Below are 27868 nucleotides of genomic sequence, written 5' to 3'. Positions count from 1 at the left end.
TTTATAAGATGAAAACCCATCTTGCTGTCCTTGCCACAGAGGCAATAGCCAAATGTATGGACACTGCATTTGTCATAAGAAGAGCTCTCAAATTCCCAAATCTCACTGCTCTTGCCATTCAGCACAGAAGCAGTAGGGTATCCAAAGTTTTCCCTGTCTTATCTGCCTAGATACCATACCATCAGAAGCAAGAGTATAGAACTGGCTGAGAATTTTGAGAAATATGTTTGATTCTCTCTTTCCTTTTCTTATAGGCTTCCCTCCACCAATCCTAGAGATAGAAGAATTATACCCATTGGCAGGGACAGACATTAATGTGACCTGTTTGGGGCATGTGTTAACATCACCCAGCCCTACTCTTCGGCTTAAGGGAGCCCCAGATCTCCCTGCCCCTGGGGAACCTGCCTGGCTTTTACTTACCACCAGGGAGGAAGATAACGGCCGAAATTTCTCCTGTGAGGCCTCTTTGGAGGTTCAGGGTCAGCGGTTGAGCAAAACCACTGCGGTCCAGCTCCATGTCTTATGTGAGTAGAGGCCTGATCTTTCTTGTCAAAACAAGGATTATTATTAGTCTCTCATCTCCAGAGTTCTTGGCCAGCAACTTCATTATTAGAGTTGCTACATTTTTCTCATGAAAATAAAACATCAAAGGGTGAAATAAAATTAAAGCTCCCCAAGCTTACATTATCCCCAGGAAAGTAAGCTGAGAGAAACATGAGGGGGACCTGGGAACGGAAAAGAGAATGCAGGGTGATTAGCTGGTATTAGTTGAGGGTTGATGGCTGAGAACACAGGAAGTGATAGTTGGAGTTTGTGCTGAGGAGGGAAATTTTCATATAAAAATCTGTGTTTTTGAAAAGTAGAGAATCCCTCATCTCTGGGTTCGCCCCTACCCATCTCCTCACTCACTGAGAAGCAAAGATGGGAAGCAGGGAAGCCAGCATTGATAGGACAGGCCAGATCATTGAGTCTGAATCCATTAAGATGCCTTTGCTGCATCTCTGACTCCTTGCCCCTAGAAAATGGAAGACAGAAGAGTGCCCCAAAGCAGGCAACAGTGCTCCTTCCCTTGGGAAGTAAAGCTGTCAGGTGGGAGGGACACAGCTTTTGGATTAGGGGAGAGGAAGCTAAGCATCTCAGTGAGGAAGGAATGTGGCACACTGAGCTCAGCTCCTTGGGGGACTCTCTTTTCCAGACAAGCCCCGGTTAGAGGAATCTGACTGCCCTGGCAACCAGACGTGGGTGAAAGGGACAGAGCAGCTGCTTGCCTGCGTCCCAAAGGGAAACCCAGCTCCAACCTTGGTGTGTACCTGGAATGGAGTGATATTCAACTTTGAAGTGCCACGGAAAGCAACCCAGAACCACACAGGAACCTACTGCTGCACAGCCTCTAACCAACTGGGCTCTGTCAGCAAAGACATTGCTGTCATCGTTCGAGGTGACTGTGGCTTTCCTGCTGCCAGGCCTAGGATGGAAATGCCCAAGGGGTTTGGGATTCTTACCCAAATAGGGAAAGAAGAAAAATTTCAGTGGGTAGGGAAGGGTGAGACTGAGAGGTGGGCATGGTAAGCTGGAGAGGGGGGGATTCTCTTGCCCTCTTGACCCTCCCAATTCTCTGTCTTCTGTGCTTGGGCAGGACTGGATGAAGGAATCAGCTCCACCATCTTTGTCATCATTATTGTCGCTCTTGGAGTGGGTGTAATCACCATAGCACTGTATTTGAACTACCGGCCTTGCAAAATAGAGAGGCGGAAATTGCCCTATAGGCAGAAAGAGAAGAACAAAGAGGAGGAAAGCCAGTTTGCTGTTCAGCAAGCAGAAAAATGCAATGCACATAATTGTTAAATGGAAACAGCTATTTGTTTGAAAGCAACCTCTACTCCTGGGGTTTCCTAAGGGAGGAAAGTGGGGGAGGAAAAAGGAAGAGACATTACCCTTTGTGTTCTACAGTCCCATAAAACAGTGTTTCAGACCCCCATGTCCCTTGTATCTCATCCATCCACAAGCTCAGCTCCTCTGAGTTCATTCTAGTCACCAGAATTTCAGTCTCAGTGTCCAGCTAGTGAGAGGGCCTCTTGCTTCTTACTGTGTGCTGAATCAGTCCGCTCACTCCCAAAAGAAAGCCCTTTGCTTTCAACATCAGACTGAAGAGATAGAAATATCTCAGAAATGCAACTCATTTCTCATGGTTTCTTCATGACTAAGTGGGAACCAGTTTTTTAGTCCACAGAGGACTTCAAAGGGAGTACCAAACAAAGAGATAGGAATCAGAACCTATTCCTACCTACACATTCCCCTGATCCCCTAACCTGAGGTTCTGGAGTGCCGGCTCCCAGAGCTGAGTTTGATGACACCATTAGGGGTCAGTAGCTGGCTTCAACTCACTAGAGGAGTGTAAAAGTCATAAACTCCACATTGGGTCAGACAAGCAGCTTACCTAGCCCCAGAAGTGGAAGTTAGAGTTCTTCCATTAAATTGCCCTCATAGGTTAAGGGCTCCAAACATCTCTGAATTCATTTTCATAATCCATTATAAAGTGATCATCTGTGAGTTCACATTTGACATATTAATTTTTTTTCTCCATATAGGCTCTAAGGCTAGAGTTCCAATGGTTATTCTCCCTTCCCATAAAGAAGTACATATTTTTGTATGTCTGAAAACTATTTCCTTTAAGCTTTGGGACAACTCCTGCTGTGACAATGTTCACCATATGATTTCATGATTCAGCTTCCTTCTCTGTTCTTTGGAAAAAATATATTCACCCCACAGAAGACATGAAAAATCATAAAACCAGATCTTTTCTCCTAAATCAGTCATGTATGGGTCACTGAAATGTTGGATATGGTAAAAAAAAATAAAAGTGATTTTACAATATCTGAAAGTATTTCTTTTCTGTGTCATTTTTGAAAACTTTTATTAAGCCACATGGTTGCATTTTGAGTACAGTTTCTAAGAAAAGAATGTCAAGTCGGTAGCACAAACAACTAGCCCAGGGCAGGTGGTGTGTTGGCTCAGGGCAGCAGCCTATTTGACCTGCCCTTGAAACTAAAGTTCAGACCTCAAGATAGAGGTCTACAGCCTTCCAAATAGAAGACACTAGCTAGAAAGAATACAGCATCAGGCATCAAAGTAAAATTCTTTCCAGACCTTCTCTGAGTCTGCGTTATGGGTTAGGTATAAAAATAACACTTTGATTTCAACACATACAAGGCAGTGGAGATATAAGGGTGGACAAAACTGTGTCCCTGCCTTCTACAAGCTTACAGTCACTGAGGGAAGCCAGAGCAAGTCAACAGGAAGTCACAATTGCACCTTAACACTGGGAAAACAGGTCTTTATAAGAATGCCTAACTCAGGATCAAGGAAAAAAGCTTCTTGGGAGGAAACTGGAAGTAATTTGTTTGATTTTGCAAAAGAGCATCCCATCCCCCACCCCCTCCAAATGACCTCAGCCTCCATTTTTCCACTCAATACAGCAGCCATCACCCTCTCATCATGTAATATAACTTGCTCACTTTTCTGAATTGAACACTTAAGGAAATAAGGAAGTGGGTTTAAAAGCAAAGAGTATAGAGCAGCCTGATGCAGCAATCTCCAGCCATTTCAGTGTCTTGAGATCAGCTGCATCAGGCCTGTGGTTCTCTCACTGAGCAAACCCCACTTCAAGGCCCCCATGCCCTGAGGCACAGTGGAGGTTCCTGCCTTTGCTTCTTACTGCCACACGGTGTCACTGTTGACAGTCCCACACAGTCCATAAAACCTGGTGCTTCTGCAGATCCAGGTTCCCAGGTCCTCTACCATGGATCTTTCTAGGAGGATGATTTGCTTCCTCAGGACTTGGTGCAGGTAGGGGTGATTCTCTGCATGAACTTGCAGGGTTACAGAGCTCACTACTTTGGACTAGCCATCCAGGATGGGTCTTCAGATTTCGGTAGGCCCTTTCCTGGGAAGATTTGAAATCTCTGTTCTCTCCCTTTCCTTCCCCAAGGATGCTGAGGTCAGGGAGTCAATTCTCCTAGTCAATTCTTCTAAGGGTAGCTGCCTTGTCTTCAGGGGACCCCCACCCCCTAAAAGGTTTGTTCTTTTCCTGACAGTAGAGCAATCGGCTCACACTTAACTGCGGCTACCCTGATTATCTTCAGGGGAAGAGAACTACTTTTAATACTCCAAAAATTTATCCTCTTAGGAAAGTCAAGATGACTTTCTGGTGTCTTTCTTACAGACCCAAGAAAAAACAAGTTAAATCTTCAGTCAGGCTTCTTACTATAGGGAAAATAATACTATTTACCTATTATAGGATTATAGTTGGAAAGAAATGACATAGTACTTGTAAAAAACACTGGCATGGTATTGCACACATGTTCACAATATCAGCTTTTATTACACTAGCTGCTGGTGGTAATCATACCCATAATCATAATAAACTCAAAGGAAGAGTCAAAAAACCAGGTCACCCACGGAGGGCCGTCAAAAGCCACATACACCACTGACACTTCCTTTGTCTTTTCCATTGTGTTCTCTCTTCCTCTTCTATTCCTTTCCCTCTTCCTGTCTCTACTTTCCTCCTTTTTTGTTCCCTCAGATGTGGGACTACTAGTAGAATGACCAATTGTATCAGTTTGCACTGAGCTGAGGTGTTCTGAGACACTAAAATTAGGAAAGTCTCATGCTGATAGGGATGAGCTGATGACCCTCATACTGATATCTCTAAAAGTATTTCTCACATTTGATGGGGGGCCCTGAATGAAAAAAGGTGTGAGGCACAGTGTCATGTTTGTTTGACCCAGAAGGCCAGGTTCGTGTAATTCTGAGGCAGACTTGTGAAGAAAGGGGAAAGTGTCAGTTCTGCTCTCAAATGTGTATAAAAAAATAAAAACTCTGGGAATGCAAGCTGGTGCAGCCACTCTGGAAAACAGGATGGAGGTTCCTCAAAAAACTAAAAATAGAACTACCCTACGACCCAGCAATTGCACTACTAGGCATTTACCCAAGGGATACAGGGGTGCTGTTTCGAAGGGACACATGCACCCCCATGTTTATAGCAGCACTATCAACAATAGCCAAAGTATGGAAACAGCCCAAATGTCCATCGATGGATGAATGGATAAAGAAGATGTGGTGTATACATATATACAATGGAGTATTACTCAGCAATCAAAAAGAATGAAATCTTGCCATTTGCAACTACGTGGATGCAACTGGAGGGTATTATGCTAAGTGAAATTAGTCAGAGAAAGACAAATATCATAGGACTTCACTCATATGAGGACTTTAAGAGACAAAAACAGATGAACATAAGAGAAGGGAAACAAAAATAATATAAACACAGGGAGGGGGACAAAACAGAAGAGACTCATAAATATGGAGAACAAACAGAGGGTTACTGGAGGGGGTGTGGGAGGGGGGATGGGCTAAATGGGTAAGGAGCACTAAGGAATCCACTCCTGAAATCATTGTTGCACTAGATGCTAACTAATTTTAGATGTAAAATTTAAAAAATTAAATTAAAAAAAAGAATCAAAACTCAATATATTGTTTTGGCAATGCTGATGGAAATGTTAACCTTAAAAATAAAACTTCCAGGGGCGCCTGGGTAGCTCAGTTGGTTAAGCGTCCGACTTCGGCTCAGGTCATGATCTCACGGTCCGTGAGTTCGAGCCCCGCGTCGGGCTCTGTGCTGACAGCTCAGAGCCTGGAGCCTGTTTCAGATTCTGTGTCTCCCTCTCTCTCTGCCCCTCCCCTATTCATGCTCTGTCTCTCTCTGTCTCAAAAATAAATAAACGTTAAAAAAAAAAATAAATAAAACTTCCAGTTATTTTTACCAGCAAAAAATGGGTTTATTTGAGAACAGCTGAGAATTGTAATCCAGGACAAGTAATCTGTAGCAAAACTTATAGGCAAGTCTGCAGAACAAAGGAAAGGACCTGCTGCTTTACAGAGGAAAAGGGGGAGTCGGGAAGGCTGTTATCAACAAAAAGCCCATTAAAGTGAGAGTTGGAAATATAATGGTTTCTCATTGGCTGAGCTGTGACTGTTTCTCATTGGCTGGGCTGTTGCTGGGACAGGAGGAAAGCCTTTTTTTCTCCTGCTGGGCTGGGAAAGCAGCATCCAGGTATAAAGTCTGTCTCCTATTGGGTCTGCAATTGCAGTGGTAGTGTGTGAAAGCCCCCCTGCCAGCCTCCCAATTCTTTTTTTTTTTTTTTTAATATTTATTTATTTTGAGAGAGAGAGAGAGACAAAGTGAGAAAGAGAGAGCATGCCCGAGGGTGCGTGGGCGTGTGCGTGCGCGCGCGCACGCGCGCGCGCGCACACACACACACACACAAAGGAGGGACAGAGAGAGGGAGAGAGAATCCCAAGCAGGTTCCCTGCTGTCAGACTCAGGGCTTGAACTCATGATCCGTGAGATCATGACTTGAGCCAAAATCAGGAGTCAGATGCTTAAGTCACTGAGCCACCCAGGCACCCAATTCCTTTCTAAACAAGATTTCCTTTTACTAGTTTGCACATTTCCCTCTTATGATCAAGATCTTTCTTTGAAAGCGTCACTGATCAAGAGTCAGTTTCTCCACATTTAGTGGTTGTCTCAGTACCAGGAAGGACCTTTCCCAGTTGTCATGTCCTAAATAGGAGGGAAAGCGCCTAGCCGTTGGAAACCACTCAAACCACATTTGAGCAGCAAGGAAGATTAGGAGGGAGAGAACTGTCAGGTACTTCCTATCTGTAGTCCCTATCTATCAAGACTGTAATTACGCACTGGAGATCATCTCCAAGCACTGAGCCAGCATCACCTTATCGGGTACATCATTTTTAGAAGCCTGATAGGCAACAAAATACAAAACTCAAATGATTATACAAAGCAGAAAAAGTAACATAGCAATTCCATATTGTATGATGGTTCTAAACCAGGACTCCACGTCTCAAAGTAGCTAACTGAAATATTTATTTGTACTTATTCAGACTTAGGGGAGAAAGGCGCTCCCTATGAAGGCAAACCAGTAATCATGTGTGCCTTCTGGAAGTCTCCACTTAAAGCAACAATGAAAGAAGAGCAGTGGATACCAGAGGAGCACACGGAGAGAATTAACCAAGCACAATCGGGAAGATACAGTGCAGCTATAAATATAAAACAACAGCTGATGAACTTGCTGCAAAACAGAAAAATTTCAAAGATGTTTAAAAACAGTATTGTTATATCAAAAGAACTGCTTGAACCAAATGTGTTATTGACAATACAACCTCCTAAGGCTGCAAAGACCATAAAGTTCAGAGACCATGAATTTGGATAAGAATCTAAAGTCAGTTAATAGTCCAGAGGAAAGAAGCCTTTTGTGAATTCTGAACCTTCTAATCCTTCAGAAAAAGCAAGTGTAAGATTAATTTGTCCTGGGATCATGATGAGGCTGTTTCCAAAAGGCCGTAATCAAAAGGGGTTTCCCCCTTTTTCGAGGGCTTTGGGAATGCAGACAAGGGCATTATGTTTCCATAAAAAAAGAAGCAACAGTGAGAAAAAGGTAGACAGACCTGCCCAGACATCTTGGGAAAGTGGTCTCCTCAGATATCATCTGCTTCAATTCTGGGACATCTCTACTTTCAGGTCACCAGATGGCATGTGGGTCCAGTCAGCGTTTGGTGCTTTCTTTAGATGTATCATGTGAATCCACGAGTCTATTCTCTGGAGTTTGGTGGCATAAGGGTTGGTTAGAAGCTCCTGACAAAGGCCTTTCCAGCAAGGCTGAAGAGAGCATTTCTGGAGGTGTCTTTTCCAACCGATGAAATCTCTAGGTTTCAAGGTGTGAGGCTTAAGGTTGTCATCTCCTGGGAGTGTTCTGTGAAAAGACTGTTATTTTAACAGAAGCAGTTGGGCCTTTGCAATATTGAAGTATCTCTCTTTTTGTCAACCATGGGTCAGAGGAGGCAGGGGCCGAGTGTATCGGATGTGCTGTGACTACGTCAAAGGGTGAGCGTCTATGAGTACCAAAGAGCGTAGATCTGAGATTTCAGACTTAGGGCAGCTTTTGGCCAGAGTATTTGAGGGATTTCTTCAAATTTTGCCAATTGGGTCTTTTTTTTTTTAAATATTTTTTTAACGTTTTATTTATTTTTGAGACAGGGAGAGACAGAGCATGAACAGGGGAGGGTCAGAGAGAGGGAGACACAGAATCCGAAACAGGCTCCAGGCTCTGAGCTGTCAGCACAGAGCCCAACGCGGGGCTCGAACTCACGGACCCTCACGGACCACGAGATCATGACCTGAGCCGAAGTCGGCCGCTCAACCGACTGAGCCACCCAGGCGCCCCAGCCAATTGGGTCTTAATAGTGCCATGAGTCAGTGCAACTAACCCTGAGAATTGAGGATGGTGTGCACAATGAAGTGCTGGGAAATCAGCCAACAGCACAGACTTGTTGAAGCACTTGACTGGCAAAGCGTGTTCTCTCATCACTATGAAGTTCGAGAGGGGGTCCCCAGGTAGGGATAACTTTTTCTAATGGAATGTTAGCCACAGAAGCAGCATTGGCCTGTCTACAAGAGAACTCTTTGTACCAGTGAGAAACATACGAACCATGACTAAAACATTTATATCCATGAGAAAGGGAAGCTGTATGAAATCCATCTGTACAGTTTTCCCTGGATTATACTTTAGACAGGCGGAACAAGAGACATAGGTGCTTTTTGCGACCTTATTAATATTTCCCCACCAATATTGATTCATGAATGCTATTATTTTGTCAGTAGACCAATGGTTTAATGCATGTACGTGAGAAATTTAGAATTTTTGGTAGGGCTGGATTGTTATTTGGTCCAAACCAGAGGTCTCTCTTTTTATTAAGCCAACAATTATTGCATTTCCCATATTGTTTTGCCATCTCTGAGGCCAACGGGTGGGTATCTCTGGTCAATTTTTCCAAGTTACCATTTGGGAGAACATCACTTTGGAACATGACAGAGGTTTAGCTTTTGGTTTCCTTGGGAGCGGTGTGTTTAGCAGAAATATAAGCAAGGTGGTTTACTTTGGTCTCCAGGAAATTGAGTCTCAAGTGCCCAGGACCCTTAATAATAGCCAGAGCAGCCAGCAAAAGGATGGCATCTAATAAATTTTGGACATAGAAGCCATTTTTAATTTTATCCTCATCGGAGGTAAAGACAGCTTGCTGTTTCCATAATATTCCAGAGTCATGAGCTACACCCAGAGCATACTATCAGTATAAATGCTAAGTTTTATACTTAGCAAAGTTACATGCCCGAATAAGGGTGTATAATTCAGCCTGTTGGGCTGAATTAGTCAAGGGTAAAGCTGCTGTTTCAATGACTTCAAAAGGAGCTTCAGTAGCATACCCAGCACATTATTTACCATTTTCATCTTTCAAATAAGAACCATCAGTAAAGCATGAAAAATCTTCAATGGTTAGAGCCTCCTGTAACTTTCCATGGGGGGAGGGGTGCCAAAAGGTAATCTATCAGGGTTAAGCAGTTGTGAGGGGTTTTGTCCAGGTCTAAATGTAGTCCTTGTTTCAGGATTAGATGCCCTGGGTATTGAACTGAGTTTGAGCAAACGGCTTTTTTTTTTTTTTTTTTTTTTGAGACCTTATGTCCCTTTAAGGCCAAAAGTTCTAACAGGTGGATGCTGTCTCCTGTGAAGAGGCTTGAGAAGGGGAGCAGAGATATCAATCATATACAAATTGTAACAAAGTAGAGCCTACAGAAAACTTTCTTTCACCCAAATCAGCTTTTAAGAGTCATGAAAAGTAAGGAGGACTTGGCGTTGTAACCCTGGGGCTTACTGTCCAGGTGCATTTCCATTCTTCCCCAATGAAAGCAGAAAGGTATTGGCTATCCTTATGAAAGGAATGGTAAAAATGCACTGCATAGATCAATTACAGTGAAAAATTAGCTTTCAGTGAGAACAGACCTCAGGAGCATATGGGGCTTGGGAGCAACAGGTGCCAAGGGATAACAATGTTATTTTTTGCTCAGAGGTCCGGGATAAACCTCCATCTTCAGTATTGGGTTTTCTCACTGGTAAAATGTTGGTATTATAGGGACTAGTACAGGGGATAATGAGGCTCCAAGCCTTCTAATCTTCTATTCTGGTCTTGATGCCTTGAAGGGTTTCTTTATACAGTATTAATTCTGGGAAGGGTTTTTGAGGTATCTACTTGAATCCTGACCAGAGGTGTGCTGTGGATTCTGCCAATATCAGCTGAAGATGTTGCCCATGAAAAGGATGGTAGCTGATCCAAGAGGAACAAATGATATGGCCCCCAGATTCTGCTGTAGTGAGTCTGTTTTCTGTCAAACCCAAGGCCAATACACTTCCAGCAGGCACAATTGCACCAGGGGCAGTCTGGTTCCCAACAGGAGTCAAACTGAAGGCCAAGCAAACACTCTCAGATGGGATAAGGCCTTAAAACAGATCCTGAATAAAGTCTGGAGAACTCAAACACAAAGACAGCGGAGCTCAAAATCCAGGAGAAAACTTACCCTCAAACTCCGGGGTCCTCTAGCCAAGCCCAATTGGCTCTGTGGGTGCCAGCACCTGTTTGCTCAGCAGCCTTAGAGTTGGGGGCTCTTCTCTGGACTAATGTTAACCTTAAAAATAAAATGCCTGTTATCTTACTAGCAAAAATGGGTTTATATGGGAACATCAGAAAATCACAACTCAGAACAAGCAGACTGCAGTAAAGCCTTAGGCAAGTCCGTAGAATAAACGAGAGATTCCGCTCTCCATAATAGAGGAAAGGAGGAAGTTGGGGAGGCTGTTATAAACAAAAAATTCATTGGAGTAAAGTGAGAACTGGAAGTATGGTGGCTTCTCATTGGCTGAGCTGTGACTGTTTCTCACTGGCTGCGCTGTTGCCAGGGCAAGAGGAAAGACCTTCTTCCTCTCGCTGGGTTAGTAAAGTAGTTTCCACTTAAGGTCCCTCTCTTCCAGTTGGGTCTGCAATTGCCAAGTGGTAGGGCAGAGAGCTCCCCCTGCTGGGCGCCCAAACCCATTCTAAACTAGGTTTCCTTTTTTTAAATTTTCACAGAAGAAATTCAGGTGAGAGTAAATTTAGGTCATTTTAGATTACAGTAAATTTACAAGATCGCATGGAGTCAGACAAACATTATTGCTAGAAAATTTCACTAATCTTACTTTTGGGAAGAGTTTTCATTAGAAATTAAATTTTTTTTTCAATTGGGGTAAATGAGACATAACATAAAAATTACCATCTTAACCATTTTTTAAAAAAGCATTTTATGTTTAAGTAATCTCTACACCCAACGTGGGGTTCGAACTCAACCCTGAGATCAAGAGTTGCATGCTCTACCATCTGAGCCAGCCAGCCAGGTGCCCCCCCGCCCCCATTTTTTTTTTTTAACGTTTATTTATTTTTGAGACAGAGAGAGACAGAGCATGAACGGGGGAGGGGCAGAGAGAGAGGGAGACAGAATCAGAAACAGGCTCCAGGCTCTGAGCCATCAGCCCAGAGCTCCGCGCAGGGCTCGAACTCACGGACTGCGAGATCGGGACCCGGGCTGAAGTCGGACGCTTAACCGACTGAGCCACCCAGGCACCCCACCCCCATAGCGTCTGTAGGACCCTTCATTTTGCAAAATTCCACCCATTAAACAACAGCTCGTCATTCCCTCTTCTCCCAGCCCTGGTAACCACCATTCCACTTTCTGGTCTTTATGAATTGAAGTACCTTGCCGAGAGAAATCATACAGTAATTGCCTTTTCGTTACTTGCTTCTCAGAAATTTTTGGTTAGAATTAGAAACGGAGAGTACCGCAACTGACCCAGGTCTTCATTTCCGGTGGACCCGGCTGTCTCATCCTTGTAGTCCCTAACTCAGTGGTTCTCAACTGCGTTTGCGCATTAGACTCACCTGGGGAGCTTTACAAACCACTCCTTCCTGGATCCCTTCCAGACCAATTAAATCTGAATTGCAGGGAGTAGGAGCGCCTGGGTGGCTAGATCTCTTAAGTGTAGGACTTGGCTCAGGTCCTGATCTCACGGTTCGTCTGTTCGAGTCCTGCATCGGGCTCTCTGCTCTCAGCACAGAGACCCTTTTGGATCCTGTGTCCCCCTCTCTCTGTACCCCTTCTCCACTCTTGCATGTACACATGCTCTCTCTCTCTCTCAAAATAAATAAATGAATTTTAATAACAAGTATTTAAGCATTCCATCAGAAAACAGGGAACACCCCCAACATTCAGTGCAAAACAGCTGATTTCTTGAGTGCTGTAATGTGTCAAACACTTCAGAAACACCATTTTATCTAATCCTGACATTAGCCTTGTAAGGCAATTTATTACCATCTCATTTTATACACGAGGACCCTGGGTCCCCAAGAGGTTAAGTAATCTACTCGTGAGCGTAAATACAAGTCCAACTATTTCTGGTTCTTGCCCTTACAAGTTACCCCAATCCACTGTTCTCAGAAGAAATTGCTCAATGACAGCTTGAGGAGAAACTGTGTTTGGATTAATTTTTGTCCTTAAACATGTTTTCAATAGGGATTTGTCACCGATGTTTAAAAACTAGATTTCACATGTCCTGGGGTGCCTGGGTGGCTCAGTTAGTTAAGCAACTGGGTCTTGATTTCGGCTCAGGTCATGATCTCGCAGTTCCTGAGTTCGAGCCCCTCATCGGTGTCTGTGCTGATAGCATGGAACCTGCTTGGGATTCTCTCTCTCCCTCTCTCTCTACCCCTCCCTGGCTTGTGCTTGCTCTTTCTCTGTCTCTCAAAATAAATAAATAAACATTAAAAGGAAAAAGTCTGGACGTCCTGTCTGCCTCGAAAAATCAGAAGGTCTGGCAGCCCTTCGCACAGTCCTGAATGGCAACAAGGTTCGATAGGTCCCACCTGAGCTGGGTCCTGAGTTCTCTTGACTTCCCCGGTACCCACACGCTGGGATGTGTCCCTGACAAGGAAGTGGAGCGTCAGTTATGATTTATCCCTTCACACCAAGCCTTCATTACTTTCGTAATTGTCTACCTGGCACCTGCTGGCCCTGAATTTGCAACCCCAACTTAGAGTCTTTCTTCCACTTCCCTTGCCACCATCCAGATCCCAAACAGGCTGGTTCTGTTTGTCCCAAAGCCATTTTGCATTGTTCCCCTTTCCTAAGAGTAGGTGGGTCTAATGTGTGTTCGCCTTCAACTTTGTGCACAAAAGTAATTCTAGGATTTCTCTCATAATTTTCTCCCATGTCGGGATGTTTTGCCTCTGTACTTAATAGCTTATTTTGCTTTTCATTTTTTCCCTGCTCTTGGGGGCTAGATTTGGTGTTGTGGTGCCCGCGGGGGAGAAAGGAACACCTCCAGGTACTCGATGGGGGTGCTCCTGACCTATGACTGCCCAGAGAGCTGGGACCTCAGACCTGGGCAGGGACCCGATGTGTGATGGAGAGGAATAAATGTGTCGGTTTCTTTCTAGCCCAGGAGGAATCAGGTCAGGTATCATTCCCAGTCGGCCCCCACAGGATGCCTGCGGCTGTCTTCCCAGCCTGGACCTTGCCCCACATAATAGAATGACACCTACTCAGATGATACGATGCAACTTAATTTTATTAGGAAAGCACAGTGAGCACTGGAGCGGCACTTTCCAGGGTCAGGGGAGGCGCTGGGGAGGGGGCAACCGAGATGCCCAGCAACTAGAAGGCACAGCTGCTTTCCACGAAGCGGCGACACTTCATGACCCGCAGGTACGTCTCAGCCTTGTGCAGGTCCTTCTTGAAGCAGGACAGGAGCCCATAGTTCTTGAGCAGCGCGTCGTCACTGCGCAAGTTTGTGTCAAACTTGTCGTAGGTTTGCTTCAGGATCTGCCCGGCCCGGGGGCTGCCATCTTCCAGCTCCTGCAAAAAGGGAAGGAGGGACGGAGAGGCCCAGCCTTTGGCCACTGCTCCTTCCCTGTCCCTCTGTGGGTGGCCCTCCCCTCCAGGGCTCCAACAAGGGCACGGAGGATTCATGGTGGGGAAACGAGTAAGCTTTCTCAGGGGTCAAGGCTGGACTGTTTACTACAAAGAAAGGGGTGGCCTCTCCCAGTGCACGCAAGCCCCCACCCCTCAGTTAAGTCAGCCTGGCTGCCGCCAGGCACCAGGGAGGGGACCCGCAGCGCCGCGGTCCCCACCCGCATCAGGGCTTGGATGCCTTCCTCCAGGTCCTTGAGCTTCTCGTAGACCCGGTCCGAGGTGCCGAACACCAGGCTGTTGGTGAAGACCCTGCTGAGGAATTGCACGGGTCCGAGCCACGACTGGATGAGCAGCAGGGAGAAGCGGAGCAGCTCTATGTCCTGCGGATGGAGGGGGCGGTGGGCACGCCAGCCTCTGCCCGCGAGCCGCCCGCCTGCCTCCCTGCACACCCTCGGCCCCAGGGAGAAGTCTGCCCAGGGCCTGACTCCTGCAGACGAGGGAGGCCCCTGATCCTTGGCCGGGCGCCCCTGGCCACTCACGGATCTCTGCTGGGCCTCGTCCTTGCCCGTGGGGGCCGGGATGGTCTCCGAGAAGCAGAAGGCAGCCTGCGCGTTCTGGATGGAATACCTCTGTCCCTCCGGGATGTACGCCCGCTCCTGCAGAAAGAATGCCCGCCCGGGTCTCAGCTGCACGGTCCTCATCACTGCTTCATTCGGAAGCTCCCTCAGTTTGTGCTCAGCTGACAGCCTCTTCACTTGGATGAAATAACCCTGAGCTCCTCAGTTTCCTCCCGTTACGTCCCAGGGGTGATATTCACCCCTTCTTGCACCCCCTCCCCCAACCGGCGCCCGTTCCTGGGGAACTTACAAACTCTTTGTAGGTGTCGGCGGCCAGCTGGTGCAGGTGCTGGGCCCGGAGCACGGCGTTGGCAAACAGACTGGACAAAGGCATGGCTGGGAAGGCGCCCACCTCCTGGGGCCAGGGCAGGCAGAGCAGGGCAAACGCCAGGAGCACAGAGTTCCGAGGGCCTACAGAGAGGGAGGGCGAGGCCGTGGCCCAGACAGCAAGAGGTCTCTGTTTCCCGTCAGCCCTTCCCCTCCCCCCACCAGGGACGGAGAACATTTAAAACTTGGCCAAATGTCTGGGCATAGATGTCTCTGCTCACATTCAGCAGCCCCAAAGCCCAGGGTTAGTGTCCCCATCCACATGCCGGGCCACCGCCTTGTGCCTCAGTATACACTGAACCCAAAGGGATTTTAGGGGCACTTACCTGCAGCCATCACAGCTGGGGATGAGCCGTCCACAGGACCCTGAGCGGTTTGGGGAGCCGGGTGCTGGGATCCTGGAATCAGTCCCTTGCGGGCCCTTTTTATACCCTGGTCCCTTCTCTATCCCCCTCCGCCCCCACTTATTTTCTCTATACATTTATGCATCGGGCCACTGGCCGGCCTGTGCTGATGGATAATTTAGAGTCTCCTCCCTCTTGTCCTGTTCCCGCTCTTCTTGGGGTCATGTCCCCCAGGCCTTCCCTGCCATCTTCCCCTGTCCGCTGTCACCGGCCCTGAGGGTTGTGCACACAGGGTCTCAGCTTGAGAGAACATCCGATCTGTACTCATTTCAAGGGGGAGGCGGCAGAAGGGAGTAGCCTGAGTTCAGGTGCGTTCTGGCAGGTACCATCGGGGGGTTGTCCACTCGGGTGAGGAGGACCCACCCCGGCCCCCAAAAGGGGGGCTATGTCAGGCTGGATGTGCCGTGAGAGCTGGGCTACCTTCCCTCATTCTCTATTCCTATTTTACTCCCTGCACGGTTCCCCTCCATCTACCAGACAGAATGTGCGTCTGGGGAAAGGGAGCCCAGAACAGCCATGGATTCTGAGGTTTCTGGGCACAATTCAGTCCCAGATTGCCACCTTCGTCGCTGTCACCATCCCCCTACCCTTTACCACCATCTGACCACCTGGTCCGGCCCAAGGCAGCTGGTGCTGGCCTCGACCCCACACTGCCCTCCCATTTCTCTGCCGTGGGGGCTCCTCCAGGTGGCCGAGGCAGAGGACCAAAACCAGAGACATCACTCTGCTCCTCGAACCTGCTACAGAGATGCCAACCAAGAAGCAGAAGTCCCAGGAACAGACCCGGGCCACAAGAACTTCCCCCTGGCAACCCAGTCACCATCAGAGGGTCTCAAGATCAGAAGAGCCCATGCGGGCTTGGGTCTCATTCCCAGCACTGAAAGTCCAGGCACAGCACCCTGAAAGATGATCTCCCCAACCACCCTAGGCTCCTTTTAGTCTTTCTTCTACTTAAAAAAATTTTTCTAAAAATACTTACTTATTTTTAGAGAGGGAGAGAGGCAGAGAGAGAATCCCAAGCAGGCTCCGTGCTGTCACTGCACAGCCCGATGTGGGGCTCGAACTCATGAACCATGAGATCGTGAAGAGCAGAAACCAAGAGTCAGATGCTTAACCGACTGAGCCACCCAGGTGCCCCTTTCTTCTAATATTCACATAGAGCTGATGAGGGTGCGACAGCATGCCCATGCATTGTCACATTTGACCCTCGCGGCCATCTCGTGAAGGAGCTATTATTACCACCCCATTTTACAGAGGAGCTGACCAAGGCTCACTTGCACGAGCTGCCTCAGCCAAAGCCGACCTCCCAAACCTTGCTCTTCCCATGTTGCATCATCCCAAATCCTTTCTCCTGAGCAGACTGGGTGGGCCACTCAGTTATTTTATGTTCTAAATCCCTCTGAATCCAGGGATCCTGCCCCTAATCCCAAGGGTCCCTCTGCCTCATTTCGTCCTCCCCCTAAAAGGCAGATTGTTGCCCCTCATTTCCCAGGTGAGACTGGCTCAGAGACTCGGGGTGCATGTTGGAGACCAAGTGGTAGCGTGAGGCTGGGGCCGGGAGGGCTAGGTAGGACTGCTGCCCTCCAGCCTCCTGGTGCCCAGGGTTGGGGCCGTTGCAGCATCCACAAGTTACCAGCATCAGATCACCCCCGGGGCTCAGAGCGGGAAAGAACACATTTCCCCTCCCTTTAAACCTTCCACTCCTTGAGTCTAAGAACATTTAGCACTTGCCCTGTGGGAAAATAAACAAGTGAATGAGGAAACCCTCCTAGGGGCCGTTGGTTATGGTATTGGCAACTAACATTGAAAAGTCACACCCTCATGGCCCAGAAGGGGAGTGCTTGCGTCTTGCCACCTCCCATTTTTGGGATACAGCTTCCTTTTCATCCATCATTCTGGAGCCATTGTCCAACGGTGCCCTGATTCATTATCTGCTAGGGAAGGCACTGGGGCCCATGGAGCTGTTCTCCAGGCAGGACAGAGGAAGGATCAGAGTGGGCTGTCATTAAAGATATAGGCCTGGGGCACCTGGGTGACTCAGTCGGTTAAGAGTCTGACTTCAGCTCAGGTCATGATCTCAGAGTTCTAGAGTTTGAGCCCCACACTGGGCTCTCTGCTGTCAGCACAGAGCCTGCTTCGGATCCTCTGTCCCCCTCTCTTTTTGCCCATCCCCAACTCATTCTCTCTCTCTGAAAATAAACTTAAAAGAAAAATTATAGGCCTGAAGAAGAGGAGGAGCATGGAGAAGGCTTTCCTCTCCTCCTTGCAGCTCTACCAGAGAGGAGGGGCCAGGAGGGAAATGGAGGAAGCTCTCTGAGCCCCACACAGCTTTCTGCCTCCCCACCCCCATCTTTCCACCCTGTGGAGGGGAACTGATGTGGAACCCTTCATGACCAGTTTCTAGCTAATGAGACTTGTATGTGAACTGTGGACCAGGGGGGAAGCCTCAGACCTCCCCTAGGAGTGAGAGTACAGGAGCCCAAGTTGGGGACTGCTTGAGAGGCACACAAGGTGGGCACAGGTGAAAGGTGGCTGAGGCTCTGCATAGGCAGGGTACTGCTGACAATAGGTGGAACTAGCCAGATCCGGGGAGTGTCTTCTCTCACCAAACCAACTTCTGTTGACCCCAGAACTACATCGGCTCACAGGACTCTGGGGGTCCCTGGGGATACACCTTTACAGAAAGACTTACCATGGTGGCAGTCACTGGACCCAAGAGGCAGGCACTGAAGGCTATGGACTTGGGATTTTCCCTCCAGGGCTGGGGGGGTCACCCGTCCTTTCCTGGGGCACCACGGGTCCACCCCCCTGGCTTCTCCAGGTTCAGAGACTGTCCAACCACGGCCTCCGCATGGTGGCTGAAGGGAAGAGGCCATGATTAGCATCTCTGGGGGCAGCCAAAAAAGGCTCAGGATGAACTGCCCATTATCTTGGAATCTGTGAAATTCAGTGTGTTTGGAAGCCTTTCCTATTTCCAGAACTGAAATCTGGAGTTTTCTGTACCTGTTGTGGAAGCTCACAGATTTGCTTTTGATCTAAAAGCGGCCTCTTTCAGGGTTCAGGAGCCCCTCTGAGGTTCAATCCGCGGGGTGTGGGGCCAACTTTTTGGGGGTCTTACTTACCCTGGCTGTAGAAATAGCCTCAGAGGGACTGGTGGCCATTTTTTCCGTTCCCCCCCCACTCTGGTCACTTGACGTCCACTAACTCTGTGCTGCCTTCCTTGAGGCTGGAGGCTGGGATTGCCCCTGGGACATACTCCACCTTTTCTTTGCTTCCAGCATGAGTCTGAGCACCGGGTCGATCATTCAGTGTTGGGTCAAGGGCTCTAGAGAATATTATGTGGGGATTCCCAAAGGCTTCGTCAGGGGAGGTGGGGAAAGGATCACTATTCCTGAGTATGCCAGGCTCTGCACTGGCTGATAGGAGCTGGAGGCCCATTTCGTATGAGGACACGCTCAGACCCAGAGTGGTTTTCCCACGGTTTCTCTGCTCTAAGTGATAGCTGCTGAAGGCCCCTATCTCCGCCCCGTCCCCCCCCCCCCGTGCCCCCACCCCCCAGCACGAACTCTTTAGAACTCTCATCCAGGAGAGACAGTGGAGCTGTGGGGCGTGGACAGAACATTCCTCAGCACAAAGCTAGCAGAGTAAGGTCAAGTCCCCATTCAGAAGATGTTCAGTGAAGTTGGGGGGAATTGAACGGAAGGAACTTCACCCCAGAATGAGGTCCACGGACACCAAGAAAAGCGGCAGAAAAAACAACCCAATGTAGCCCGATTTAATGAACCAAATCACATCATCCTTCACATGTGTATTGCACGTTTCAGTGTACATCACGTTTTCACTTCCTTTATCTCATTGGACCCTTGGGTTTGCCAGAGGGCCCAAGCACGGAGGAAGGGCCTTGGAGGGCTTGGGGGTGGGGGGTCGAATGGGGGTGGGCACTCCTGTGGGTTGATAAGGTTGTTGTTTACACTGGTTGAGGATCTCTGAACCATCTAGAACAGCCTACATAACTGGACCTATTAAGTCATTTCCACTTTGGGGACTATTCCCCAGGGAGACAGTCCCATTGAAAAAGAAGCAGTAAGTACCCGGCTGTGTCCAGCAGCTGTGGGAAGTCTGGGGTGCTTTCCTGACCGGTGCCCTTCACTGGAAATCATTCTACTCTTTTTGCCTTATTCTATGCTTATTTGTGAACATCTTAGCCCCCTTATGAGACTGCAAACCCTTTGAAGCTGGGTTCATCCCTCTCATCCACTCGTTCGTTCACTGCCACTCTTCTTTGTGCATTACCTGGTTCTAGACGTAGTTGTCGCTTTTTCTGTATGCCAGATACTGTACCAGGCAGATGGGCATACGCTGATGAATGAAAGACATGATCCTTTCTTGGCTAAAGCTTATAGTACCCGGGGAAGAGAGACAATAGGAAACAAATAAAAACATAATGGTAAAATATATAAGGAAATTTCATCTTGTGAAAACTGCCATGAAAGAAATAGCCAAGACATAGAGACGAGAGAATAGCCTGGGGAGAGGGGGGCACTGACAGGGGGGACACAGCCCCAGACCCAGGAACTCAACAAGCATGTGCTAGGTGGATTTGAATGAATGCAAATGCAAGACAATGCCAAGGAAAGAACCCAAACGCCCACCCACCCAGAAACGGTAAGGTAGGCCACGTTGTGTCTCAATGTCCTCCTCATAGAATGAATTCAAATAACAAGTGCCAAAAATATAAATAAAAAGTACAAGATCTTGCAATGCACGGCACTACATCCATGAAAAAATTTAAATGAAAAAAAAAATAGGCAAGGCAGTATGCAGATGCTGATCACAAGTCCACACAAATATTCTGCACGGACTCATGACCTGCTGTGCCCGAGCCCTAAGCGGGTCCTCACGAGGTGTTTAGCACCGCCTCCCCCCGCCCCCCTGCCCCCCTGTTTTCGCCATCTGAGAAAGTGGTGTTAGGTGGGAGAGAAAGAGGTTTTTTTTTTTTTTTAATTTGAGAAATGCACTAGGATCCTTCTAAATGTGTTTTTAACACCCTGTACTCTATCTTCAGGATTTAATGCTAGCTAATTTTTGTTCTCTGTGGAGTCACCGACATTTCCAGGTGAAGGCTTTGGAGCTGGAGGAGCAGCTGAGGTATCCCAAGTGGGTTTGTTGCTTTTTTTTTGTTTTCTTAATTTTTTTATTAATGTTTATTTTTGAGACAGAGAGAGACAGAGTACGAGTGGGGGAGGGGCAGAGAAAGAGGGAGACACAGAATCTGAAGCAGGCTCCAGGCTCCAAGCTGTCATTGCAGAGCCTGATGCAGGGCTTGAACCGGCAAACCCTGAGATCCTGATCTGAGCCGAAGTCAGGCGCTTAACCAACTGAGCCACTCAGGTGCCCCTGTTGCTGTTCTGTTTTTGTTGGCAGCTGAGTCCCCAGCAGATTCGGAAGGTGCCAGAACCAGGAGCACTGTGGCGAGCCGGACACATCTGGTATTTCCACAGGGGTGGGCTCCGATTCCAGCCACTGGGGTCATCTAAAGAGCAGAACACTCGAGGACAGAATCTGGGAATCCCAAACCCCGTGTTCCAAGATGGCCTTTGAGGCCCTTCACAGAAGACCCAGACACCTGCTAAGGGACAAACACTACCTGCCAGTGACACTCAAACAGTGGCAGCTTTTCACATTTTGTTTTGTTTTTCTCTTACCTCTGATTCTGCTGGAAAAACACCCAAACCCTTGAGTCAGAGCACCCCAGGCCTAGCAGCACCTGCGTCGATAAAGGCCGGAAGTCAAGCTAGAACGAAGAAGGAACCAGCCTATGCTTACACCAGGGCCCCGAGGGACTGGGCTGGATTCCCCCAGTGGGCAGTGGGGCATGTGCCCACCGAGGCACCTTGGGGCTGTATTCTGGGGAGGGGGAGGCCTGGAGGAGCCGCCCAGAGCTGGCACCCTGGAAGGATGGCCCAATGGCGTGATCTCCAGCCCGGCTGGGAAGGGAGTGGGTCCTTCAGGGTGTTGAGACTTGTGAACAATGGGAAATATTTAAAGATGGCCAGAGTTGTCCCAGGATTCTCTCCTCCCTGGTTCTCCTCCTTCTTTACTTCCTCCTCGGTGTCTCAGTGCTGCAAAGTCCTCCGAGGGAGGCAGCTGTGATATAGCGGAAAGAATGCCGGGTTTGGAGTCAGAAGGTCTCTGTGTGATTTTGGCCAGTTGCGATCTTCCTGGGCCTTGATTTGCTCATTTACCAAATGGGGATAATGCTGCCTCCTTCCAGGCTCATGCTGGGGCTCACGCAAGGGTACATACATGAATATGGAGGTATTCAGTACAATCTCATTGGCATTTAAGAGGTGCTCATTATATAAGTATTTTGGGGGCCCAGTAAAAGATTTTGGTTCACGTCCCGTATCCCGATTACAGTGGTGGGGTTACACAAATCTGCACATGTGCTAAAATTCATCAAACTGTACGCTGAAAGAAAACATAGTCAATTTTACTACATGGCACAATTTTTTAAAAAAAAACAGCATCTGGCTCAACGCCCTTCTCTCAGACAAGTTCTGATGATTCCCATTCTACAGATGAAGCAACTGAGACCCGGGGTTTTCATCATCCCCACCAGGATCATCCAGCTTCATCTCCACTGCCTCAGTCAGTTCTGGGGGCCAGGGACCCATAAGATAGAGACGGCGATACCCATGGCACAAGCACCTAAGACAGAAAAACAGGCCAGGGAGGTCTTCTACATCATAACCATGAGGGCAGATACCTTTTAGGGGTGTCTGGGGAAAGAGGCAGGCCTTGCTGCTCGAATAGCTCCCTGCCAACAGTACTGCAAAGCATTACGGAAACTCAGTTATTCAGAACTATTAGTCTTTTCGTAAAGCCAGTGCCTCCCCAGACTCAGGGCAGCCCCAGGCTGGGGGAGACCCTGCTTGGGGGAGAAGTGAAGACTCCCTCCCACCCCCAGCCCGGCTGCCAGGGTCCCTCGTGGAGGTAGAAGGACAGAATTAGCGCCCCTATGCAAAGCAGCAGGAGAGGAAGGGCTCTGGCTCAGTGGAGGCAGATGCCAAAACAAACCAGTTTTCTCGGGCAGCCCAGAGACCAGGGAGGGAGAGGGCCCTACCTGGCCTGCCCAGCATGGCTTTGAGGGAGCACCACCGAGCGATGCAGAGAATGACTGTTGGAAGCCCCAGGGCCAGGTACCTCAGCCCCCTGCCCCACCTGGAGTTCCAGGGGGAAGCTAGTAAAAATTGATGGCTGCCCTTACTGGCCCCCACATGCTGGGCTTGGTTCTCCAGTTAAATTGGCAGCACCCTGGGGGCAGAGACTTCTCTGGCCTGAAGCCAAAGCATGAATGGCAAAGAGGTGTTTCAGGGTCCCCCCAAGGTCAACAGGAAGTGGAGCGAGGCCTGGCTTTGCACATAGAGGTTAATGGCACCTGAGATCCTAGCTGGGAGTTGTTCCCAGTCACTCCTGCAGCTGGCAGGTCGGGGCCCTAATTTGTAGGGCCCTAGGGATCATTTTGTGGGGAGCTTGGGGCCCTAGGGGACCTCTGATGTGGTGCTGGGAAAGGCTGAAGGAGTCACCTGATGAAGGACCCCCAAACTTCACCACCGCAAAGCATCCCTCTTTAGGAATCTCTCTCTTGCATGGCTCTGGGTCAAACTTAAAAACAAAATTTCCAGGCTTGGTAGGGATTCATTTATCTGGAGAACATGGCCAGCATGGGCAGCACAGGCCAGTAACAGGGCTGGGGCAGGGCCTGGGGATATTTGGGAGGGCTTCTTGTAGGTGGAGGGCATTAAAGGACAGTAGGATTGGGATGGGTGGGTGAGGGCAAGCTCCTCCAGGGCTGAGACCCCTGCCCTACAGAGCAGGACCCAAGCGCTGCTCGTGGGCTAAAGAGAAGGCAGGATGGGGGCATGCCCGCCAATAAGGGCTGTTAGCTTTTCTCCAGGCTGGGCCCAGCTAACGGAAGCTGGAAGTCATGTCCACAGATCCCAGCCAGGCCTTCAGAGAGAAGCCCGTGAGCACGGGAGAGGCCCGTGAGCCCTATGGCAGTCATCCTCTCCCGCACCCCATGGGCCCCCAGGGGCCCAAACATTTGTGCCCAGAGAGACTCTCACCCACTCCAAACCCATAGATGTCACAAGCCTGTGTGTAGTTTCACGACACACCGTTTATTCCATAGGAGAATGGGATCAAGGCTAGGAGCTCCCTGGGGTAGGAGAGGGCAGGAGAGAGTGGGAGAGGCAGGTGGCTCTCCCTGGCCCCTCTGTGGCCAAGTGGGATGGGCCACCACCTTTCCCAGGCTCTGCAGGAAGCTGGTCTGCTCTGAGTCCATTTGCAGGTTTCGGATAAGCCTCTGTCTTCCCCGTCCTGAACGTGGGATGGATCCCCACATAGCACCCCCAGAAGGCTGGGTCCAGTCTGTCCCCAGAGAACTCCTCACTCCACATCACCGCCCTGCACTCCTTCTACTCTGGTCTCCTCGGTAAGAGCTGGAGACCAGGGGCTAGAGGGGCAGGCAGATCTGGTGGGCCAGCTTCGGAGGCTGACCGAGGTCCGGGGAAGAGATGAGCTGGGAGCTGGCGGTGGCTCTGAAGCAGTCCACGAAGGCCCAGCTGGCTGGGCCCAGAGGCGTGGGGAGGGCCGGCCCCTCACTCTTGGCCTGGGTGCTCCCCCACTGACCACTTCACCTCTCCCGTCCGTAGAGTCACTATGTCCTCATAGGTGGCTGTCTGGTCAATGTTCAGGCCCTGGAGACATGGAACGGTGCTTAGGCCTTGGTTACTCCTTGACCACGCCAGTGGACGGTGCCATCAAGCACCCCACGGCCCCCAGCGCCGCGGGGTCCCCCCGTCCCTTACCTCGTAGGTGTGGTCTTCATCCATTCCGGGCTTGCTGTCATCCTGGCGGGGCGAGGGATCGAGAGCAGAGTGTTAGCTTCCCCCACCCCATCCACTGCTGGGCCAGGCTGGGGAGGGCCAGGGAGACGGGCCCGGGGGGAGGGGTTGGGGGTGAGGGGCGAGGGGTGAGGAGGTGAGGTGCCCTCTGCCAGAACAACCGAACGAATGAAGGAGACTTTGAACAGGTGTCAGTGGGCAGGCTATGGGGCTGGGGAGATGGAGACCCTGCCCACGTCTGGCCTGCCCCATGGCCGCCCCCCTGGTCCCCGTGGTCACCTTGTCCAACAGCAGGAAGATGGGCACGATGATGAAGAGGATGATGAGCAGGGTCTGGATCATGATGATGCCATCTTTCAGTGTGTTCCTCCTCTTCAACTGTGCTATGGTGCTGAATCCTGTGGGGAGGTGGCAGGGGGTGGTGAGGCTGGGGCCCCCTCTTTGGGCCTGCACCCCTCAGGACCTCCTCAGCGGCTCTCCTGGGTGTTCTGTGACCTTCACCATGTGGCCCCCCCACGGGCGGCAGGCCGGGCTGGGGCAGGGGTGAGGGTGGCTCAGTGAAGGCTCCGTGGCCCCGTCACCCCTTCTCCCCCCCTGGCTGGAGGGCAGGCCCCGAACACACCCATGACTCGCAGCTCAGTGCCACAGCCCGTGCTGAGGGACTCCTTCAAGCACTTCTGCTGGCAGAAGTAGATGCCGTTGTCCTGAAACTGGATGCCCTGGATGGTGAGGGTGGCAAAGGTGCCGTTCTGGCTCTCTAGGATGCGGGCGTCTTTCAGCAGTGGCTTGGGCTCCAAGTCCGTCTCCCGCTTCCGTAGCCAGCTCACCGCTCCCAGGTCCTTTGTGTAGCACCTGATCTCCACCATGGCTCCCCTTTTCCGGGCTATGAAACGTGGGTTCTGCCAGATCCGGGCACAAGTGCTTCCTGCGGGCACCGAGGCCGGGATCAAAATCCCGCTCTGCATCTTCCCGACTGCCAGCCCAACCACGGACCCCCACCCTTGTCTGTCCTTGCTTTTGGGTATAGGACGGTCGTGAGGCAGAGGTGTGGAGGAGCTGAGCCATGTGAGTGGCCGGAGGCCAAACCACCGGGTCCCGCCCCTTCCTGATTGCACCACCCCCCTGCGCCCCAGCATTTGATTTTCCTTTAGAAGGGCTCTGGAACCTTCCGATTCCTTTCCATACCTATACAGCAGCCTGATCTAGGCCTCTCCTGCTGGGGTCCAGAGGCCCATAGGACAGCCCCCCACCTGGCCTGGTGCTCTCCCTTCGTTTTTATCCCTAAATCTTCTTTTTCTCCCACATACCTACTCCAAGAAGCCTCCCTCCTGCCTCGTTCCCAGTAAGCGAACCGTAGGAATCCCTGAGGCCCTATGGCCTGTCAGAGCCCCTAAAGTTACAGACTCTTTCCCGGGCTGAGTCCGACCCCCCCCCACCCCGCTAGACAGACCCAGCCTGAGTCCCCAGTGGAACTCCCTCTGGCTCCCCGCCTCCCAGCCTGGGTTTAGTCACATCCCTTAGTCTCTGGGACTGGAACACTTATGTCTAATGAGGGTGACAGCTGGCAGGAGGGGTGCTGGGGGGCCCTCGGAGCCAGGCCTCTGAGATGGAGACCCTAAGGTAGCCTAGAGATGGGTGTACCGGCTGGGGAGATGCAGGGGCACAAGGGCACAAGAGGCAGCCATGGCACGGACCCTGGGACCGGGACCAGCATTGGACGCAGACACACTTGCCCCCAGAAGGGGCAGGGGAAGTGGCTGACCTTTGGGATCCTGGTACAGGTCTTCTGTTTTGGCTGCTGGCACACCTGCTGGGTGGGAGGAAGTAGGCGGGGCTGGGTCAGGGCTCTCCCCTGGAAAGTGGCTGCCCCACCCCGGGGCCCCCAGCATTCCTAGACCCACTTCCTCCTCTCAGGACATCAGCTTCGAGACCCCTCAGCCCCACCGTAGCAGCGCTCGCTCCGCAGAGACTGGAATGGAGCAGGGTCACCAGAAATCCACTTCCCGCCCCTCCTTCTGCCTTTGACCTGACCAACGGCCTTGAGCAGGCACCCTGGATGAGACCAGGAGGGAAGTCACAGCTGGATGGCTGTCCTGTCTTCCAGACCAGGGGACCATTTCTGGACCATGCACGTCCCAGGGTCTGGTCGGGGGCAGCCTCTCTCCTGTGTCGCCCCCACACAATGCCCTCAAGGGACTGGGGGTGAACCACGTCATGGACACCAACCCCTCACCTCACACCCAGCTCGGCCTGACGCCCTCCAAACAGGAGAGGGGCTGGGGCCACGGACCCCCTGAGCTCCTCAGCGTAGGTGATACGCCAGACCCAGGCCCCAGACCCAGGCCCCGGGGCAGTCAGAGGGAGACAGGAGGCCGAAAGTGTGAGAGACAGAAGGGGGAGGTTGGAGAGAGCAGGACACAGAGCAGTGGAAACAAGCAAACAGGCCGTGACAGAGAGCGAAACCACGGGTCTCGTTTCGGGGGTGCCGTACCTGACAGAAGCAGCAGCAACACCACCAGCCAGTTGCTGGGCATGGGAGACAGCACCAGCTCGGCCATGGTTACCACTCCGTCTCTCGCTCTGACCCCGAGCTGGTGACGAGGACAGAGGCTCCTGGGGGGGGAAACGTGTAACTGCCTGGGCTGCAGCCGGTCCCCTCCCCGCCTCTTCCCCACCAGGCCCCTTCCTGCCATGCAAATTGGGACCCAGGGGAGGCACCAGCTCTCCGGGGACCCTGGGGGAGGGCGGGGGAGGGAGGGCTTTCTTGTCAGCTGTGCTGCTAAGGCTCAAAGGGCATCACAGCTGGGGTCCACCACGGTGGGGGGGGACTCTGGGAGGCAGGAGCCCCTCAGTCTTCTGAGGGTAGCTTGTGCGTCCCTCCCCTTGTCCCCACCCCACTGATGGTCATGTCCTGGAGTCCCCTGGCCTCCTATTGTACAGTTCAGATTCCCAGGCACTTAGCTGAGTACACATGGGTCCTGTGGGTGAGTGTGAGCACAGCTCCTTGGCTCGGGCTCAACCTGCGCTCTGCAGGAAGAGAGGCACCAAGGGAGGATGGTACAGGGGTGTGGGGGGCAGCTGTGGGCCCAGGCCCGGCACCTGGAGAGGCCCAGAGTGCAGCCTCTTGGCTGGAGTGCAGGCAGCCATGTTGGGGGTTGACGTAGATTTGACCCTGTGGAGGAAGGGAGCCACAGAGGTTCTTGAGCAAGAGCCAGGTGTGACAGCCACCTGGGACAAGACATGGTCCAGACCCTGGCAAGAGGCCTCCCTTCCTCACCTGGTGAGAGAATTTGTTCTCCAAAAGGGGGTGAACTTAGGTAGGTAGAGACAGCTTAGAAAAAACCTACAACTCAGCTAATCAAGGGACTCCCAGGGATTTGTCCATAGCTCTCGGGTCTTGGGCAGGGGGACAGGAGGCTAGTGCTGGGGAATCTTCAGATTCTGAAACTAAGAGGCTCTCTGGCTTTATCTTGCCAGTCAGTAGAGTGGTGGATGAAACCATAGTGTTCTGGAACTAAGTTCAGTTTTGTGCCCCAATCCCTGGGTCATACACAACTTTTGCCCCTTGGGGGCCAGGGTGGCCCTCGTGCAGTGCACAACCTGCACGGCCACACATGGCAGACTTGCATACCTCAGTCCCGCAGCTGAGCCCATTCTGAGTTTTATGTCTCCTCCTTTTTCTCTCCTGTCCCCCCATTCCTTCTCTGC

The 27868-nt window shown here is 50.6% G+C and overlaps 2 protein-coding genes across 3 annotated transcripts; both read right to left on the bottom strand.

The window, feature by feature from the left end:
• Positions 1-13575: 13575 nt before the first annotated feature.
• On the bottom strand, positions 13576-14935 carry LOC124512899 (somatotropin). Its single transcript, XM_047080539.1, has 4 exons — positions 14771-14935; positions 14443-14559; positions 14122-14283; positions 13576-13846 (listed from the first exon to the last, which is right to left on the bottom strand). Exons 1-4 carry the CDS (start codon positions 14852-14854, stop codon positions 13646-13648), a joined length of 564 nt encoding a protein of 187 aa, XP_046936495.1. The 5' UTR covers positions 14855-14935; the 3' UTR covers positions 13576-13645.
• An 8478-nt stretch (positions 14936-23413) lies between these two features.
• CD79B (CD79b molecule) lies at positions 23414-26777 on the bottom strand. 2 transcript variants are annotated; one of them, XM_047081622.1, is made up of 6 exons: positions 26652-26777; positions 25923-25970; positions 24783-25085; positions 24440-24558; positions 24125-24166; positions 23414-24013 (listed from the first exon to the last, which is right to left on the bottom strand). In XM_047081622.1, the coding sequence occupies exons 1-6, from the start codon at positions 26716-26718 to the stop codon at positions 23915-23917; spliced, it is 678 nt and encodes a 225-aa protein (XP_046937578.1). In that variant the 5' UTR covers positions 26719-26777; the 3' UTR covers positions 23414-23914. The 2 variants fall into 2 exon arrangements, with proteins under 2 accessions (XP_046937578.1, XP_046937579.1); XM_047081623.1 differs by having other exon boundaries at positions 25923-25967; positions 26652-26775.
• Between the last annotated feature and the right edge of the window lie 1091 nt (positions 26778-27868).

This window comes from Lynx rufus, unplaced genomic scaffold (assembly GCF_022079265.1).
Source record: "Lynx rufus isolate CCGP_SWC_20201006 ecotype Redwood Valley unplaced genomic scaffold, mLynRuf1.p SCAF_18, whole genome shotgun sequence".
Taxonomy (NCBI): Eukaryota; Metazoa; Chordata; class Mammalia; order Carnivora; family Felidae; genus Lynx; species Lynx rufus.
Note: the sequence above shows the minus strand (reverse complement) of the source record. Positions and strands in the feature narration are given on the sequence as shown.